Here is a 17,700-nt window from a genome sequence, read left to right as displayed (position 1 = left end):
CCTGTTCCGGAAGTAGTGCTGACTTGGTACATGTGAGCGGCAGCATGGCGGCCCATCGCTCCGGCCCGCTCAAGCAGCAGAATAAAGCTCACAAAGGCGGGCGGCATCGTGGTCGTGGATCCGCGCAGCGGGACGGCAAGGGTGAGAAGATAGGGTTGAAGGAAGAAGGGCTGTTTGGTCGACATTAACTACTTCTCTCCATGCCCAGAATTTACCTCCTATCTCCGGCCTGAAGCCGGTCTTCTGCTAGTACCTTTGCCCAAGAGTCCTTTCTAATATCCTTCTAGGTCGTCTAGCTCTGAAAACTCTAAGCAAGAAGGTGAGAAAAGATCTTAGCAGAGTAGACCAGAGGCATCGCGCCAGCCAGCTCCGAAAGCAGAAAAAGGAGGCGGTGAGAGGAGTGGGGATTGGGGAGTAGTGTGGCTTCACAACCTTTCTGAGCGGATAATGTCTAAAAAACTAGAAAATGTGACCCTGGGAATGGGCGGGGGATGGAGAGTAACCCTACAGCACATGTCAGGCATGCAGGCCCAGACTCATGCTAGAGCTTTCTTTGCTTTGTTTTTAGTTCCTGCCCACCCCCTTGGCATACATGATACGTTTTACAAGAGATACTGGTTGGAGGGTAGGGGTGGACATCCATTGTTGGAAATGCAATACTGGAACATAGAGATGTTCTCTTGATCCTTTCTGTCCTCAGGTTTTGGCAGAAAAGAGACAGCTTGGCAGCAAGGATGGCCCTCCTCATCAGGTACTGGTGGTGCCCCTGCACAGCAGGGTTTCCCTGCCAGAGGCCTTTCGCCTGCTTCAGGATAGGGACACTGGAACAGTACACTTGAAAGAATGGGGAAGCACTCATAGTTTTATGCTGTTATGTCCCCGCTTGAAACATCGGTGGTTTTTCACATCTGCAAGGCCAGGTTAGAGTATACAACAATATTTTGTATTGTTATGAGTATCATTGGTACTATTTTTTTTGTATAATGTACTGTTGTCAATTTCTATTTCTTACCGATTTTTGTCTTCTTTTTATAGGGGACCTGCATACTGTGTTAGACATGGCTAAAGTGGCTGATACCATCCTGTTCCTCCTTGATCCACTGGAAGGCTGGGATAGCACCGGGGATTACTGCCTTTCCTGCCTCTTTGCTCAGGGCCTTCCAACTTATAGTAAGTGAGTTGAAAATATTGGAGGGCAAAGAAGGAAGTTAATTAACACTTATTGTGCACCTTTCATTTGCCTGATGCTTGATACAATTGGGAGGTTGTATTCAGCTGATTGTGTGTTGTACATGTATGGCCTAAATTTGGTCCATTATTTGCAGGTTTTGTTTTGTTGTTGTTGTTTTTTTTTTAATCTAAATCAAGTTGCTTTTTTATTTCTGGACTGCCCTTTGCCTAGAGGAAGAAGAATAGGAAGTTTGGTTTTACTGTGAAAATTTTTTAGGGTAGCTGAGTGTGGGGTTACTCAGTTATCTATGGCTCATAAGTTGGCATGTTTGTGAACTGAAGGGGGGATTTTGATATAGTGAAGCAACAGGTCACAAAGCCCTTTTTCTTTCACTCACAGCATTGGCCGTCCAGGGAGTTTCTGGCCTCCCGCCAAAGAAACAAACAGATGCCAGAAAGAAGTTAAGTAAAGCAGTGGAGAAACGCTTTCCTGATGACAAACTCCTCCTGTTAGATACTCAGCAGGAAGCAGGGATGCTGCTCAGGCAGTTGGCCAACCAGAAGCAACGGCATCTTGCCTTTCGAGATCGGCGAGCTTACCTATTTGCTCATGCTGCTGACTTTGTGCCTAGTGAAGAGAATAACTTGGTGGGCACCTTGAAAATCTCAGGCTATGTTCGTGGACAGGCTCTGAATGTAAATAGCTTGCTGCATATTATTGGACATGGTGATTTCCAGATGCAACAGATAGACGCCCCTATGGACCCTTTCCCTTTAAATCCTAGAGTTATCAAGTCTCCGAAGGACCCAGACATGGCAATGGAGGTAAGATTGGTATTCTTCCCCATGCCTACCCCCCCACCCCCCACCTTCTTTTTAGGACCACATCCATGGCATATGGAAGTTCCCAGGCTAGGGGTCAAATTGGAGCTGCTGCAGCTGTCAGCCTACACCACAGCAACATCAGATCCGAGCCCTATCTTTGACCTACAGCACATCTCACAGCAACCCTGGATCCTTAACCCACTGAGTGGGGCCAGGGATCGAATGTGTGTCCTCATGGATCTTAGTTGGATTCATTAATGCTGAACTACAACAGGAATTCCAAGATTGTTTTCTTAAAAGACTGCATATTGTAAATTTATAAGTTGACACAGGGTGGAAACTAACTTCAAAGAAGGCAATGTGTTTGCACACCTGCACAACTACACTAGTCCCTGGAGGTAAATCCTAGTTCAGAAGAAGGCAACGGTCAACTACAAACAGGTTGACGTATCGCATACTTATCCAGCACTTTGTAGATGCCTTGCATAGATAGCAGTGGGCTCTGAGTTTGTAGAAGATACACCCAGGCTGTAGTCTCCTTCCTTAGCCAGTTTAATTGGGTCAGAAAAAAATGGCAAACACCTATGAAGTAAAGATTGCGAAAGTGTGGTTGAGGTATACACCTGTAGTGGAAGATGAGACAGTAGAATGGCAGGCCTCACGGAAGAGATCAAATCTGAGCCAGTTATTGAGAAGGGTGAGTATGATTTATTAGTTGAAAAGAGATGGAAGAGTAGTCTAATGAATAGAGGTTAACATGAAACTTGAAAATTTTTGACAAGGTTTGGCTTTCTGTTCTTCTATTTGAGGTCTTTGTTATTTCTAGATCTTTCTGATCATAATGTTAGATTTAGTAGATTTTGGGCTAGTGTTTGACCATCATCTGTTTGTTTTCAGATTTGTGCTGCAGATGCTGTAGCTGATATGGAAGAAGACCTTAAGGTCCTAATGAAGGCAGACCCTGATAAACAAGAATCTTTGCTAACAGAAGTTATCCCAGATCCAATGGAGGGTGAACAGACCTGGCCCACGGAGGAGGAGCTGAGTGAGGCACAGGGTTGGTATTGGCAGACTTTGAGATTCACTGGGCCTAGAATCGTGGGTTTTATCCAGCTGCTCACAGTGAGGACCCTATATGGTAGAGTGGGATGAGGAAATATTTCAGGATCTGTCTTCTCTCACCTCCAAAGGCTGGATGTTTGCACAAAGCAAACACTGGACACAGTTTTACTCCAGTTTCTCAAAGTTACTTGTTACTGTTTTCTAATGAAGAGATTAACAACTTCTGATTAATTTTAAGACTTATTTGGCTGTGCAGGTATTACTAGTTCTGAGGCAGCTGAACTAAATTTGGAAGTAGTCTGTTCTACTCATAGTGCCTGCCAGAGTTCCTAGCAATATTTAGTATCTTACCTATGTGAGAATACCCAGAGTAATAAAGGGAAGGAGGCCCATAACTTACTTGACTCATTTGGGCTTTTACAGACTTACTGAAGGAAAGTTCCAAGGTGGTAAAAAAGGTTCCCAAAGGAACATCCGCTTATCAGGCTGAATGGATTTTGGATGAGGATGGCGAAAGTGGTGGGGAAGGAGATGAGTATGATGATATAGAACATGAGGATTTTATGGAAGAAGACTCTCAGGTAAGGACATGGGCCCTTGGGCAACTTCTGTACAGCCGCAAATGCAAGGCCAGGTGCAGTCCTGACCTTAAGGTGTATGTGTGGTCAGTTTCTGAGGAATGACTTTGTAGTTGCCAGGAACGAGACTTCATTTTATAACTTAGTCTCTACGAGAATTGCTGTTGGTTTGGACTGGGTATCCAGTAAAATTATCTTTAGCTTAATGGCCTTTAAGGTAGAGAAGTGGGTTTCCTCTGAACTTGAAATCCTTCATTCTACAGGATGAGGGTAGTGAAAAAGAAGAGGAGGAGGAATGTGAAACGATGACTGTGGGAGAGTCTGAGCGTGATGATCTCTATGATGAGAAAGTGGATGAAGAGGTTGAGGAAAAAATGCTGGAGAAGTATAAACAAGAAAGACTGGAAGAGATGTTTCCAGATGAAGTAGATACCCCACGTGATGTGGCTGCTAGAATTCGGTCAGTCAACAAGTCTGAAATCAGTATGTTTTTATTTAAAACTTAACGTGCCTCAGAACTATGTCAGTGTGTGTAAAAGAAGAAAAACACATTATTCTTGCTCCTGAAGGGCTAACACTATAGGGGAAGGTGAGACACACAGGAAACCCTAATACATATTCACATGCCAGACTGTAGTACAAACTGATAATGTTACAGTACTTTAACGCAGGAGAAATATTACGGTTAATTAGCGAACGTTTCCTTTAGAGCTAAGATTAAAGTATGTAGCACTTGAAAATTTGGAGAAGTTTGGGTAGAAGAGGGAGAATGAACGAGTGAAGATGGAGATGTTCCTGTCTGATCCAACAATGAGTGACTAAAGCCCCAGAGTTTATGTTGGATATTAGAGAGGTAAGGCTTTTATCAAGGACCTTGTTAGTCAGAGTAAACAGCCACTCCCCTGATAGGCACCAGGAAGCCATTGGGGTTTGGTTCTGAAATACTTGTTACAAGCTGTTTTAGGGGGTGGTCCTGACTTAGGCTGTTAGGTTACTTTGAGAGATAGTGACTTCTTTTAAGCTAGAGCCTTAGCCATTTTATTTTTTTTTTTCTTTAAAAAAATTTTTTTTTTTCTTCTTAAACCATAGTTATTTAAGCCACAGTTATTTATTTAGGCTGCACCCTCAGCATATGGAAATTCCAGAGCCAGGGATTGAATCCAAGCTGTAGGGGCAGCACCACTGAATCCTTAAGCCACTGCACCAGGCCAGGGATGGAACCCATGCTGTTGCAGAGATAACGCTGGATCCCTAACCTGCTGTACTAGGCTGAGGTTTGAACCTGCAACCTGGTGTTGCAGTGATACCACCAATCCATTGCACCGTTTTATATATTTATTTATTTTTGCTTTTTAGGGCCATAGATGCAGCATATGGAAATTCCCAGGGTAGGGTTTGAATTGGAGCTATAACTGCTGGCCTACGCCATAGCCACAGCAACACAGGATCTGAGCTGGGTCTTTGACCTACACTGCAGCTCACAGCAACCCTGGATCCCTGACCCACTGAGTGAGGCCAGGGATTGAATTCCTATCCTTATGGATATTAGTCTGGTTTGTTACTACTGAGCCACGACGGAACTCCTTTTTTTTTTTCCATTGCACCATTTTAAGAGATGAGTGGGTTGAAAGGGTTAAGTAGCATCGTGTAAATTTGACTATTAGTTTCTTTAAAATGTTTTCTATTCTACATCCTAGGTTTCAGAAATACAGAGGTCTCAAGAGCTTCCGGACATCTCCATGGGATCCTAAGGAAAACCTTCCTCCAGATTATGCTCGCATCTTTCAGTTTCAGAACTTTCTTAATACTAGGAGACGCATCTTTAAAGAGATCGAAGAAAAAGAGGTTGAAGGAGCTGAGGTGGCTGCTTTCCTTTGTTCATCCCTATAATTTCCTTTTTTTCCTTCCTTTTTTCCTTCTATTAATGCGAGTACCTTAATCAGCTTTGTGCTGCCCATAGCATAATTAGAGGAACTCCTGCGTCACTGCTAAGAGTGATGTTGGGAACGAAGAGATATCAGAGTTGTTAACTGAAAAAGCATAATCTGGGTAGTTGAAACGTGTGAAAGGCAATTAATGTGGAAGGATGAGGACTGGCTTTGTGGTAGTCTTAAGAGACTTTTAACGTATTTGGAGAAATGTTTCATCATCGTTGAGACCTTAAGGGTAACTGCATGATTGTTTTCTGCTTTCTTCTGGCAGGTGGGCTGGTATGTCACGCTTCATGTCTCTGAAGTTCCTGTGTCAGTGGTTGAACACTTCAAGCGAGGAGCACCCTTGATTGCGTTTTCTTTACTACCTCATGAACAGAAAGTGAGTTAGTGTCTCGTGGGAAATGGGGAATTATAACACTTTCCAGCCAGTTTTGTCTGGCAGTCTAAAATTTTACATGACTGACATTTTGCTTATTGGGATGCAAAAAGTCTGCCTTTATGAGAAAGAGTCTGAAGATAACAGAGAAGTCGATGATGGCTTTACCCAACATGTCTGAACCTGTCTGACGCATCTCAGTGATGTGATCTGTGTGGTTCTGAGACTTCTCTAAGTATGTTGTCAGATCAGGTTTTAATCAAGGTTTGGCAGCCATAAAAAAAAACGGTTTATGCCAAGGTGCGGATGTCTTTTCTCTTGGTGTCCAGTAGTCATGTATGTGAGAGCTCTGGCCTTGTTCAGTGTAAGGCTTGAGGCAAGAAAGGGTCTTGAATGAGTGTAGTTTTGAAGTGTGTGGTGGGTAACTTGTGGTACTGATTTTGTGGCAGATGTTGAACTCTTGCACTTTCAACATGGGAAGGTCAGCCAGCATAGCAGGTACATGAAAGCTCTGAAAACCAGCCTATTTTCAGTTTGAATGCCAGTTCTTGGTAAAAGATGAACCTGTCTCATCATCTACAATCCGCTGTAAATTAGTATTGTTGGGTTTTAGAGTAAATCTAATCTGCTGGTTTGGTTTGCCTTCTTTCAGGTTAGACTATTCTATTCCTGACATGAAGTTCTGTTTTTCTACTTGGTCCCCAGATGTCAGTACTTAATATGGTGGTAAGCCGTCACCCTGGCAACACCGAACCCATAAAAGCTAAAGAGGAGCTGATCTTCCACTGTGGATTCAGGCGCTTCCGAGCCTCACCTTTATTCTCTCAGCACACTGCAGGTAAGCAGTGGGGAAGTTTCTGAGTTCTTGTCCATCTTACTGTCTTTTAAGGGACTATGGCTTGGGGGGTGGAGGGGATGCACAACATATCATTTCAAACTCTCTGACTCTGGGTTAGAGTTATTTTGAGTACTCTGGTTTAAGAGCCAATGATGTTTCCATTTAAATGTCTGAACCTGTCTGAAGCATCCCAGTGATGCAACCTCTGTGTGGTTCTGAGGCTTCTCTGCCATGAGTATCTGTTTGGGAGTAGGTTTTGAATAGGAGTCGGCGGCTTTCTAGAAATGGTGTGTCATGGAACCCTTGGCATCCAATGTGCCGGTGGCAGTATGGGTGAAGGCTAAGGGTAGCGACGATTGAGCAAAGCAGAGGCGTGTGGCTTCTGAGATGTTGAAACTGTGTGAGAGTTTGGAGAGTGATGACCGGGGACACTTTTATGAAAAAAAAAAAAAGCTTGAGCTTGTAATCTTACACATTAGGAGCAGGAACATGTTTGTACTAACTGCAGGGTTTCTGAACATTTCCTGTACACTCTCGGCAGTGGCCAGAGGAAGATGATGAAGACAGTATTAATGGATGCTCTGGGTAATTGATTTTTGAAAAAAATTTTATGGTGAAGTTCCATCATGGCTCAGCAGTAAGGAAGCCGACTAGTAAACATGCGGACATGGGTTTGATCCCTGGCCTTGCACAGTGGCTTAAGGATCTGGCGTTGCCATGAGTTGTGGTGTAGGTTGCAGGTGCAGCTCGGATCCCGAGTTGTTGTGGCTGTGGTATAGGCTGGCAGCTGTGATTCTGATTCTGCCTGTAGCCTGGGAACTTCCATATGCCATGGATGCAGCCCTAAAAAACAAAAAAGAAAAAATTTCACTAGACCAGGGATGGAACCCGAGCCTCTGCAACAATACAAGCTGCTTGTAAAAATAAGATGTAGACATCTTTATCATCAGAGATTAAAGATTTGGATTCCAACCCACTGCGCCACAGCAGGAGCTCTTAGATGATTTCTTTTCTCACCTGCCATGCTGTCTAAATGAGGGATTAGAACTTCCTGTTGCTCAGTGGGTTAAGAACCTTAACATTGTTTCTGTGAAGATGCAGGCTTCAGTGGGTTAAGGATCCAGCATTGCCACAAGTAGCAGATGTGGCTGGGATCTGGTTTGGCTATGGCTATGGCGTAGGCCTTGCAGCTGCAGCTCCAATTCAGCCCCTAGCCCGGGAACTTCCATGTGCCACAGGTGTGGCTATAAAAAGGGGGAAAACAAAAAAAGAGGGATTAATTTCACTTTGCCTTAAAAAATTTTTTATTGCAGTGTTCCTTTCATGGCTCAGCGGAAACAAATCTGACCTGTATCCATGAGGATAGTTTGTCTTTTTGCCATTTCTTGGGCCACTCCCGGCAGCGTATGGAGGCTCCCAGGCTAGGGGTCGAATCAGAGCTGTAGCCACCGGCCTATGCCAGAGCCACAGCAACACAGGATCCTAGCCGCATCTGCGACCCACACCACAGCTCACGGCAATGCCAGATCCCCAACCCACTAAGCAAGGGCGGGATCAAACCCGAAACCTCATGGTTCCTAGTTGGATTCGTTAACCACTGCGCCACAACGGGAACTCCGAGGATGCAGGTTTAATCCCTGGCTTCATTCAGTGGGTTAATAAGGATCTGCCATTGCCAGGAGCTGTGGTGTAGGCCAGCAGCTACAGCTCGGATTCAATCCCTAGCCTGGGAACCTCCATGTGCCATGGGTGTGGCCCTAAAAAAACAAACAAAAAAATTTTATTGCCCTATAATTTTAGTATTAAAAACGGAGTGGTTTTCATTGAAGGTAAAAATAAGATGTAGACATCCTTATCATCAGAGGTTAAAGATTTGTTAGAACACAGTTGTATTTTTATTTTATTTTATTTTTTTATTTATTTTTTTAATTTTTATTTTATTTTTTTATTTTCCCACTGTACAGCAAAGGGGTCAGGTTATCCTTAGATGTATACATATTTTTTTATTTTTTGTCTTTTTGCCATTTCTTGGGCCGCTCCCGCGGCATATGGAGGTTCCCAGGCTAGGGGTCGAATCAGAGCTGTAGCCGCTGGCCTACGCCAGAGCCACAGCCACGCGGGATCCGAGCCGCATCTGCAACCTACACCACAGCTCACGGCAACGCCGGATCGTTAACCCACTGAGCAAGGGTAGGGATCGAACCCGCAACCTCATGGTTCCTAGTCGGGTTCGTTAACCACTGCGCCACGACGGGAACTCCCCAGTTGTATTTTTAAATTTAATTTTTAAAAATGTATTGTCTGTGCTTTTTTGTGCTACAATGACAGAGTTGAATAGTTGGAACAAAGCCTGAAATAATTACTATCTGACACTTCATAGAAATGTATGCCAGTCCTTGCTCAAGACTAAGAGCTGTTGAGTTAGTGGGGTGCTTTGCTGTAAAGCACTGATTCTCAAATGAGGTAGAAGTGATGGGTATCAGAGTCACCTGAAAAACTTTTGTTCAAGCTCCAAGATTCTGCCTCCAGTTGAAAAATCACTCTGATAGGATTGAGTTGTATCTTTCGGTTGTATTGAGGCCAGAAGATATTTGGAAAACTTGTAGGATAAAGAAACACTAGTTGCCTTAGGTTTAAGAGTTGCAGTCATAATAGGCCTCTGGATTATCTATTGTTTCTCAAATTACTTTTTGGTTTTTATTTTTTAACCTCTATTATGGCAGCGGATAAACATAAATTTCAGAGATTCTTGACTGCTGACATGGCCCTGGTGGTGACAGTATATGCCCCAATCACCTTTCCTCCTGCATCTGTGCTGCTTTTCAAACAGAACAGCAATGGTAAGTTGAGTTCACAGAGATAAATAGGCCTGCAAGTCTTAATAAGTTTAAACTGCTTTATTTACATTTGGGAGCAAGGTAATGGTTGTTTTCAAAATGTCTGAATCTCAGCCTCAGAGTGGGTCTGAGGCAGGGATGACAAATAAGGTTTTATCTTGTTTGCAAACCTTGGCTAATTGGTAGAGGCTGCTATATTTAGGCTAGGTTCTGAGGACAGGCTCAGCAGGCATGTCACGTAGTCATCTTTGCCATGGACCCAGGAGGGCAGCATAGTATATCCCTTCTTTAAGATGTCCTGAATTTTTTAAAAAAGAAAGAAGGAAGGAAAGGAAAAAGGGGATTCCTGCTGTGGCACAGTAGGTTAAGAATCTGACTTCAGCAGCTTTGGTTGCTGAGGAGGCATGGGTTCCATACCCAACCTGGCACAGTAGCTGCAACTCGGATTTAGTCCCTGGCCTAGGAACTTCCATATGCTGTGAGTATAGCCATTAACGGGAAAAAAAAAAAAGATTTTTCAAAGATCTTGCATAGGTCTTTAAATAGACTGGACGCTGAATGAAGGCTTTGACTTAATAGACTTCCTGCCCCTCTGCCTTTGCCCCTTAGGAATGCACAGTCTCATTGCCACAGGCCATCTATTGTCAGTGGATCCAGACAGAATGGTCATCAAGAGAGTTGTTCTGAGTGGTCATCCTTTTAAAATTTTTACTAAGATGGCCGTGGTGCGTTACATGTTCTTCAGCAGAGGTAGGTGTGAAGGACGGGGTCTAGCTGCCTCTGTGGGGTGAGGTTGGGTTTAATTTTGTGGGTAAATGTTTCATCTTGGTCTTCTGTGTGTGTTTCATTCTAAGAGGATGTGCTGTGGTTTAAACCAGTGGAACTGAGAACAAAGTGGGGACGTAGGGGATACATCAAGGAGCCTTTAGGTAAGAGAATGTGGGATTTGGGATCTTGTTTAGATTTCCCCAGTGCTACTAAATGATGATTGGGTTAAAAGGCCACTGCTTTAAAATTGTTCTGTTTCAATTTGACCAACTAGCTCTGTTTTCTTTCTAGGTACTCATGGCCACATGAAGTGCAGTTTTGATGGGAAGCTAAAATCTCAGGACACAGTACTGATGAACCTCTATAAACGAGTTTTCCCCAAATGGACTTATGATCCATATGTACCGGATCCAGTACCTTGGGTGAAAAATGAGATCTCTTCAACAGTACCTGAAGAGGACATGGAATAATGGATTCTGTGGGCTTCTGTCTTGTTGCTGCCAGTTAGCACTCTGGGGGTGGGAGCCCGTAGGTTGTGACTGGACAGTTTGTTTTCTGCATAGGCTTAGGGGTCTCTACTCCTCTTTGCAGAAGACTTTCTTAGCCTTAACAAGGTGTCTCAGTTAAGTATCGATGTTTTTCTATCCCTACTTAGTCTGAAAACTATTAAATCTTACTGAAATGTCATTCTACATCAGGAGTTTGACAGGTGTTTAAGAGGGGAAGATTAGGAAGTTGACAGTGACCAGGAGACAGAATTTCCAGGTGTCTGTTCTAGACATTGAATCCCTTTTTGTCCTTTTGCACATATTAAACAGAATGTTAAGGAGCTGGCTTTTCAGCCTGCCTCATCCAAGCTAGGGAGGTTAAGTCTACATTTCCACCACTGAGCACAATGCAAATGTTCTTTACTTCTGCGGAAACTGTTTGAAAATGCTGAGACAGCACAGCAGCCACTCCAACACCAGCTGTAGGTTCAATAAGCAGTTTCATCCTCTCCCACACCAGCTGGGTTGCATACTGTTAATATGGAAGGGAGTAAGAATTAGTAAAATGATAGCCGGGGAAAGAGCCTAGTTGGTTGGCCTTTTAAGTTAAAGGCCAGATGAGAATATATGCCCAGTCTGAATTTTCTTATTGCTGTATGTTTGTGCTTGCCAGTGAAACGGGCAGGGCTTGCTTGCTTTCCCCCCCCCCCCCATTCAAACTACACTTCTGTTATCTTGATACATCTAGGGCACCCTCCCACATTCATGAAACCACCTAGTCAAGTCCCCAGTGGGTGAGTTGCTACTTACAAAGGGAAGGGTTTTTGCATAAGTTGCTCCATTCTTTTGTTATTTCTTTACCTCTTGGAGCCTCACCTTAATTTCATCCTCTGTGACAGTGAAGACATCATCCACAAGGTCCCTTATGATAGGCCAGGTGTTTAGGCCAATGCTGGATTTGACCCCATCTGCTATTGTGTCTGGAGGTTGAGGATTGGGGGTCAGTTCTCCTCTCAGTTTGGACTGGTAGCAGTCATCTGCATTCAAGGGTTCAGCAGCATATACCTTCACATTAGGTCTCAGAGCCTAGGAAGAGGAATATTAGATACCTTACAACTGGCCAAAGCATTTTGCCTGCATGCTTGAAGTAAAAAGTAGGCAGTACGATGATTAACACATTTCTGCCAAAGAGTCTTTTAATTGATGTAATGGAAACCGGGTCTTTGAGCACTTTAAATTGGATTCCACCATGTGTTGCCTAGAACACAGCTGGTTCTGCTGGTGACTTGGGAAAAGAATAACCCAACTTGGATTGTAGGTTGATGAGATGGAATTCAAAGAAAGGACTGTGAGATTGCCACTCACTGTAACTGCTTTTATGCTGTAAAGTTTTCATTAAGGAAGGAGTGGTGATGCAGAGAAGGGGCTTCTGACTCAAGTGCCAAGGGATGATGAGAAGGAATGGCAATTTGGAGGGAATGTTGGGCAGATACTCACAATGTACTATGATCTAAAATAAACTTCTATGCCTGAAGTGGGAAGTCCTCCAGAAGCTGTTTTCTCACCTTCACTGTAATTGCTATTCCAGCAGCCATTCCTCCTCCTCCTACCGGTACCACCAGTGCATCTACCAAGGGGAGCTTTAGTGAAAAGAATATAAATAAGTCTATTAATAACCAATTTTATGTGTGCATATAAAATAATTGGTTCTACAGCCTTAAACCCACTGTTTAGCATTACCAGTAGCTAAACAAGAGGTAAGCTTTTACCTGGTTCAGCACTTCCATGGCAATTGTCCCCTGCCCAGCTATCACTGCAGGCTCCTGATTGGGATGTACCATGGTCCCTTCTGTCTCTTCCACAATTCTTTTTGCAACATTTTCTCTGGACTGAAAGAGTACATCAATTTAGCTTTATATGTATTTAATAGCATTCCCAACAAGTTAAATTTAGTCACCAGACTGTTCCGGTACTAGGGATATAACTGAACAGAACAGTCCCTGCACTCATATTCCGATGGGATTATATGCTAATATGGTGGGGAGGGGTGGGCTATAAGTAAATATATAGTATGTCTAAATGCTTCAGAGGAAAATAAAATTATTTTATATAGGGTGCTCAGGAAGGGCCTCTGGTAAAATTTTAATAGATTTGAACAAGTCCTGTGTACCTCCAGAGTATTCCAGGGAGAGAGTAATAGCAAGGCCAAAGACCAAAGAGTAGGAGTGCTTGGCTTTCTGAGAAACTGCTAAGTTAGTGTGGTTGGTGTTGAGTGTCGATGAGATCAGGAGAATAATGGGCCAGTTCATTTAGGCCATAGATGATTACAAGGACTTTGGTTTCCACTTTGAAGTGGGAAGCAACTGGAGGATTTGGGGTTGACAAAAGGCAAGCTCAGGTTTACTAAATGGATAGCTCCAGTTGCTCTTTGGGGAACAAGATTAGTGGGGCAAGCAAGCGTGGAAACAGACCAGTTAGGTGGCTACTGAACCAGGTGGGGACTGATACTGGTTTAAGGGTGGGTGGTGGTGGTTGAGGCTGTTAGACGTAGTTGGATTATGGGGATGTTTTGAAAGTAGGACAAAGATTTGGATGTGGGGTATAAGAGTTAAAGATGACTTCCTCCCCCCCCCCCACCCCGGTCTTTTGTCTTTTTAGGGCCCCACCCATGTTATATGGAGGTTCCCAGGCTAGGGGTTGAATTGGAGCTATATGTGCCGGCCACAGCCACAGCTAGTCAGGATCCAAACCGTGGTGTGACCTACACCACAGCCCACGGCAACACTGGATCCTTAACCCACTGAGCAAGGCCAGGGATTGAACCTGCGTCCTCATGGATGTTAGTCAGGTTCGTTAACTACTCAGCCACAACAGGAACTCCCTAAAGATAACTTTTTTTTTTTTTCTTTTTTTAATGGCTGCACCGGTGGTATAGGAAAGTTCCCAGGCAAGGGATTGAATCTGAGCTGCAGCTCCTACCTACGCAGCAGCATCCTTTACCCCACTGTGCTTCCATATACCCCGGGTGCGGCCCTAAAAAGAAAAAGAAAAAAAAGTGGTAATGTACAAGTCTGGGTTAAGAGCAAAGGTCAGGGCTGGAGTTAGCATGTATGTATTTTAAAGTAAGACGTGAGTTCATCTAAGGGAGCGTGGGTAGAGAAAGCAGATGTGCCCTCATTTAGAGCAGAAGAGGAAACAAATGAGACCAGCCACAGCCAGCAGGTAAGAAGCAGAGTTTCATTTGACAGTGAAAGCTGTTCAGGCGGAGGAGCTTAAGAGCACTGGCTCACTTCCTTACCTCATCACTGTTTCCACTGTACACTATAGAGGCTCCGTAGGCTTGTATTGCCAATTTTTTACAGTTGGGAGCTGTTTGGGGCACTACAATATAAGCCGGAATCCCTGGGAGGGAGAAACACGTTCAGTTAGTAGAAGTCAAGAGAACTTAGGGTAGAAACTTCTGTTAAGTTTGCTTGTAATCAGGGACTTGGAAATTGACTTCCCACGGCTATCACTAATCTCACTGAAAGTTAAGGATACTTTCCCGCGTCTCTGATGATCCTGTCCTTTACCCTGAGAAATTAATCAAGTACCTTCCAATCTGGCAGCATAGGAGAGCGCCTGGCCGTGGTTTCCACTGCTGTGAGTAACAACTGCTTTGGGCTTCTCTTCTGAAGTGGCAGAAATCAAGCCTCTGACTGCATTAAGGGCACCACGAATCTGGAAAACAGGAAAGGTGAATTAATATATCTGATTTAACTCTTCCAACACTGCACATCCAGTCCGTCACTAAATCTTAGGATTCTTCCTCCTAATAACTCGTGTTCCTCTTCCTTGCCACTACCTGGTGAGGCCTCGTTTCTCAACTTGACGTTACCAAACCTCAGCTGATCTTGCCTCAAGGATCTTTCTCATCTAATAGTTACACTAGATTATGAAAGTGATCTTTTAAAAACAAATGTTAACCTTTTTTGCCTATTTTTTGAAGTACAAGTTCTTAGAATTTGCAGCCTTTTTTTTATTATTATTATTTAAATGGCTGCACCTGCATCCTATGGAAGTTCACAGGCCAGGGGTCAAATCCGAGCCACAGCTGTGACCTGCGCCACAGCTGCAGCAACCCTGGATGCTTCACTCCCTGAACAGGCCAAGGGATGAACCCTCACACCACCAGAGACAATGCCAGATCCTTAACCTGCTGTCCCACGGTGGGAACTCAAGTTGCAGCCTTTCTAAACACATCTGACACTCTGTCACTGTTGGACCCATCCTAAATTGCTTCTAGTTTCCTTCCCGTGAGGTTAGCACACACCCTGTATCCCTCCCTCTGCATGCTGACACCTCTCCCTGGTGTTCTTTCCCACCCACACCCTGATCTGGCTAAAAGTACTCATACTCTAAAACTTGGATCAAACATCACCTGGTTCAACTTGCTTACTTTCCCAGGCAAAATTGGGTACTTCATTCCCTTCCATGGCCTTTGTATCTCTCTTAAGATACTTTTCAGAGTTCCTGATGTGGCCCAGTGGGTTAAGAATCCAACTGCAGGAGTTCCCGTCGTGGCTCAGCAGTTAATGAACCCAACTAGCATCCATGAGGTTGTAGGTCCAATCCCTGGCCTCACTCAGTGGGTTAAGGATCCAGAGTTGCTGTGAGCTGTGGTGCAAGCCAGAGGCTACAGCTCCGACTGGACCCCTGGCCTGGGAACCTCTATAGGCCATGGGTGCGGCCCTAGAAAAGACAAAAAGACCTAAGGGGGAAAAAAAAATCCAACTGCAGTGGCTTGGGTTGATGCAGAGGAGTTTGATCCCCAGCCTGGCACAGTGGGTTAAAGGATCTGGTGTTGCTGCAGCTGTGCAGCTGTGGCATAGATTACAGCTGCAACTTGGATTCAACCCCTGGCCTGGGAACTTGGTGGGTGCAGCCATTAAAAAACCAACAACCACAACAAAAAAAACCTTCACAACTTACTTGCCTTCCTCTGCAAATATGGATAAAGGGCAAGGCCTACTGTACATACACCTAGTATAGTTAGTGAAAACACGAAATTGATGTGCGATGAATAAAGAACAAACCATGGCAGATGCAAAAGGCAAAAGAGAATGGAAAGGTTTTTGTTTTGATTAAAATAAAAATTCTCAGAGTTCCCAATGTGGCGCAGTAGAAACGAATCCGACTAGGAACCATGAGGTTGCCGGTTTGATCCCTGGCCTTGCTCAGTGGGTTAAGGATCCAGCGTTGCCATGAGTTGTGGTGGAGGCCAAAGATGTGGCTTGGATCTGGCGTTGCTGTGGCTGTGGTGTAGGCTGGCAGCAACAGCTCAGATTAGACCCCTAGCCTGGAAACCTACATATGCTTCGGGTGTAGCTCTAAAAAGACAAAAGAAAAAAAAATTCTCAGTTAATGGGTGTGGAAAACTAAATTCCTGAGATCCTAAATAGTACAATTTAATGGACACGAGTACCTGCCAGGCACAATGCAAAATGAAGCTTTTAGATTTATATCTGAATGGATTTTTTTTTTTTTCCCCTGCCCATGGCATGTGAAAGTTTGGGCTGGGGATCAAACCAGAGCCACAGTAGTGGTAACACCATATACTTAACCACCAGGCCACCAGGAAACTCCATTAATGGATCTTAAAGTTCAAATAATGGTCACAAAATTCTGGTAACAATCAGCACACGGAAATCTTTTTTTTTGGTGGGAGGCACCCACAGCATATGGAAATTCCTGGGCCAGGGATTGAATCCAAGCCTCAGGTTCCACCTGTGCCATAGCTGTGGCAATGCTGTACCTTGCACTGGGCTGGGGATGGAACCGCACTTAAGCAGCAACCTGAGCTGCTGCAGAGAGACAATGCTGGATTTTTTAACTCGCTGCACCACAGCAGGAACTCCACAGAAATCTATCTTATGCATGAAAAGCACTGACACATTTTGTAGAAAAATCTTGTTATATAAGGGTTTGACTAGATTTAGATGTTTTATATTCATAAGGTGTAAACGAATAGCAGGTTGAAAACAACGAATGATTAAACTTGGCTATATACAAGTTGATCCCATATGTCCAGGTTGATGTCCTTTGTCTGTTTAATCATTAGAGGTTCCCGCTTTTGGGGTTCTCTTGTGGCTTAGTGGATTAAGGATCTATCAATGGTTCTGGTTACAGCTGTGATTTCAATTCCTGGCCCAGGAACTTCTCCGTCCCCTGGGGAATGGTCAAAAAGCAGTTCCCCTTTGATTCTCAGATATGTCCTTTGGACAGCAAATTATATGATCACCTTAATAATAAGGAATTTTGAGATTGTGTAAAAGTGTCTCTCATCAACACCATGATGCTAGGTAACCAGAGCTCGAGCAAAGGAAAATTTCTACAACCCTTTCTTCAGCTATAAAAAGATACTTATTAATTCTACCTGCCTCACTGGGTGACCAGAAGGATCAAATAAATTTATATGAGATGTGGTTTGAAAAGAAACATGACACCATCAAAATGGACTGTTACCTTAAAAGATCCAGTTTTCTGGAAGAGTTCACATTTGAAGAAAAGATTGCGCCCTGTTACTTGATTCAAAATGGAGCTTGTTAGCACTGGTGTGAGGTGGATAAAATCTCGAATGTTGACGTGCGCTTTTTCAACATCAGCAAGGGATATGCAGTACTGAGCACACATGGTTTGAAACCTAGGAATTAGAAAGGGGTCAAAGCGAGCCTAGGTAATGTATTTAATGAAAAGACTTTTGAAAATGCATAATGCAGACCCATGGAATATAAACCACCAAGAATGAACCATAATGTAAACTGTGGACTTTGGTGGAAATAAAT

General features: G+C 43.8%; 2 protein-coding genes and 2 non-coding genes across 12 annotated transcripts in view; 3 read left to right on the top strand and 1 right to left on the bottom strand.

The window, feature by feature from the left end:
• Window positions 1-14: 14 nt before the first annotated feature.
• TSR1 (TSR1 ribosome maturation factor) lies at window positions 15-12,410 on the top strand. 2 transcript variants are annotated; one of them, XR_014821531.1, is made up of 15 exons: window positions 15-141; window positions 288-391; window positions 701-920; window positions 1,036-1,170; window positions 1,571-1,995; window positions 2,893-3,052; window positions 3,481-3,638; window positions 3,899-4,095; window positions 5,333-5,495; window positions 5,838-5,948; window positions 6,598-6,783; window positions 9,507-9,623; window positions 10,230-10,370; window positions 10,475-10,549; window positions 10,680-12,410. XR_014821531.1 is itself a non-coding variant. In XM_021067603.2 (15 exons), exons 1-15 carry the CDS (start codon window positions 45-47, stop codon window positions 10,856-10,858), a joined length of 2,415 nt encoding a protein of 804 aa, XP_020923262.1. In that variant the 5' UTR covers window positions 15-44; the 3' UTR covers window positions 10,859-12,410. The 2 variants fall into 2 exon arrangements, 1 of the variants encoding a protein (XP_020923262.1); XM_021067603.2 differs by having other exon boundaries at window positions 6,651-6,783.
• Window positions 6,090-6,182, top strand: LOC146398315 (small nucleolar RNA SNORD91 family). The gene has a single exon (XR_014822153.1). It is a non-coding gene; the product is annotated as a small nucleolar RNA SNORD91 family (small nucleolar RNA).
• Window positions 6,922-7,015, top strand: LOC146398314 (small nucleolar RNA SNORD91 family). Its single transcript, XR_014822152.1, has one exon. It is a non-coding gene; the product is annotated as a small nucleolar RNA SNORD91 family (small nucleolar RNA).
• SRR (serine racemase) overlaps window positions 9,666-17,700 on the bottom strand; it is a 20,057-nt gene continuing 12,022 nt past the window's right edge. For 4 of the 8 annotated variants that reach the window (XM_021067610.2, XM_021067609.2, XM_021067611.2 and 1 more), the window contains 7 exons: window positions 17,381-17,558; window positions 14,470-14,596; window positions 14,175-14,278; window positions 12,646-12,765; window positions 12,442-12,516; window positions 11,753-11,962; window positions 9,666-11,408 (listed from right to left, as the gene is read on the bottom strand). In XM_021067610.2, coding sequence (XP_020923269.1) covers window positions 11,211-11,408; window positions 11,753-11,962; window positions 12,442-12,516; window positions 12,646-12,765; window positions 14,175-14,278; window positions 14,470-14,596; window positions 17,381-17,558 — 1,012 coding nt within the window. In that variant the 3' untranslated portion in view covers window positions 9,666-11,210. The remainder of the gene's footprint in view (window positions 11,409-11,752; window positions 11,963-12,441; window positions 12,517-12,645; window positions 12,766-14,174; window positions 14,279-14,469; window positions 14,597-17,380; window positions 17,559-17,700) is intronic. The other 4 variants (XM_084985670.1, XM_021067614.2, XM_084985669.1 and 1 more) reach the window with 1 other exon arrangement.

The sequence above is a fragment of the Sus scrofa genome, chromosome 12, assembly GCF_054392235.1.
Source record: "Sus scrofa isolate SSC_HxYL_T2T_F1_AM1 chromosome 12, Sscrofa_HxYL_maternal_Yorkshire_Landrace_v2.0, whole genome shotgun sequence".
Taxonomy (NCBI): Eukaryota; Metazoa; Chordata; class Mammalia; order Artiodactyla; family Suidae; genus Sus; species Sus scrofa.
This window is presented reverse-complemented; position numbering and strand designations above follow the sequence as displayed.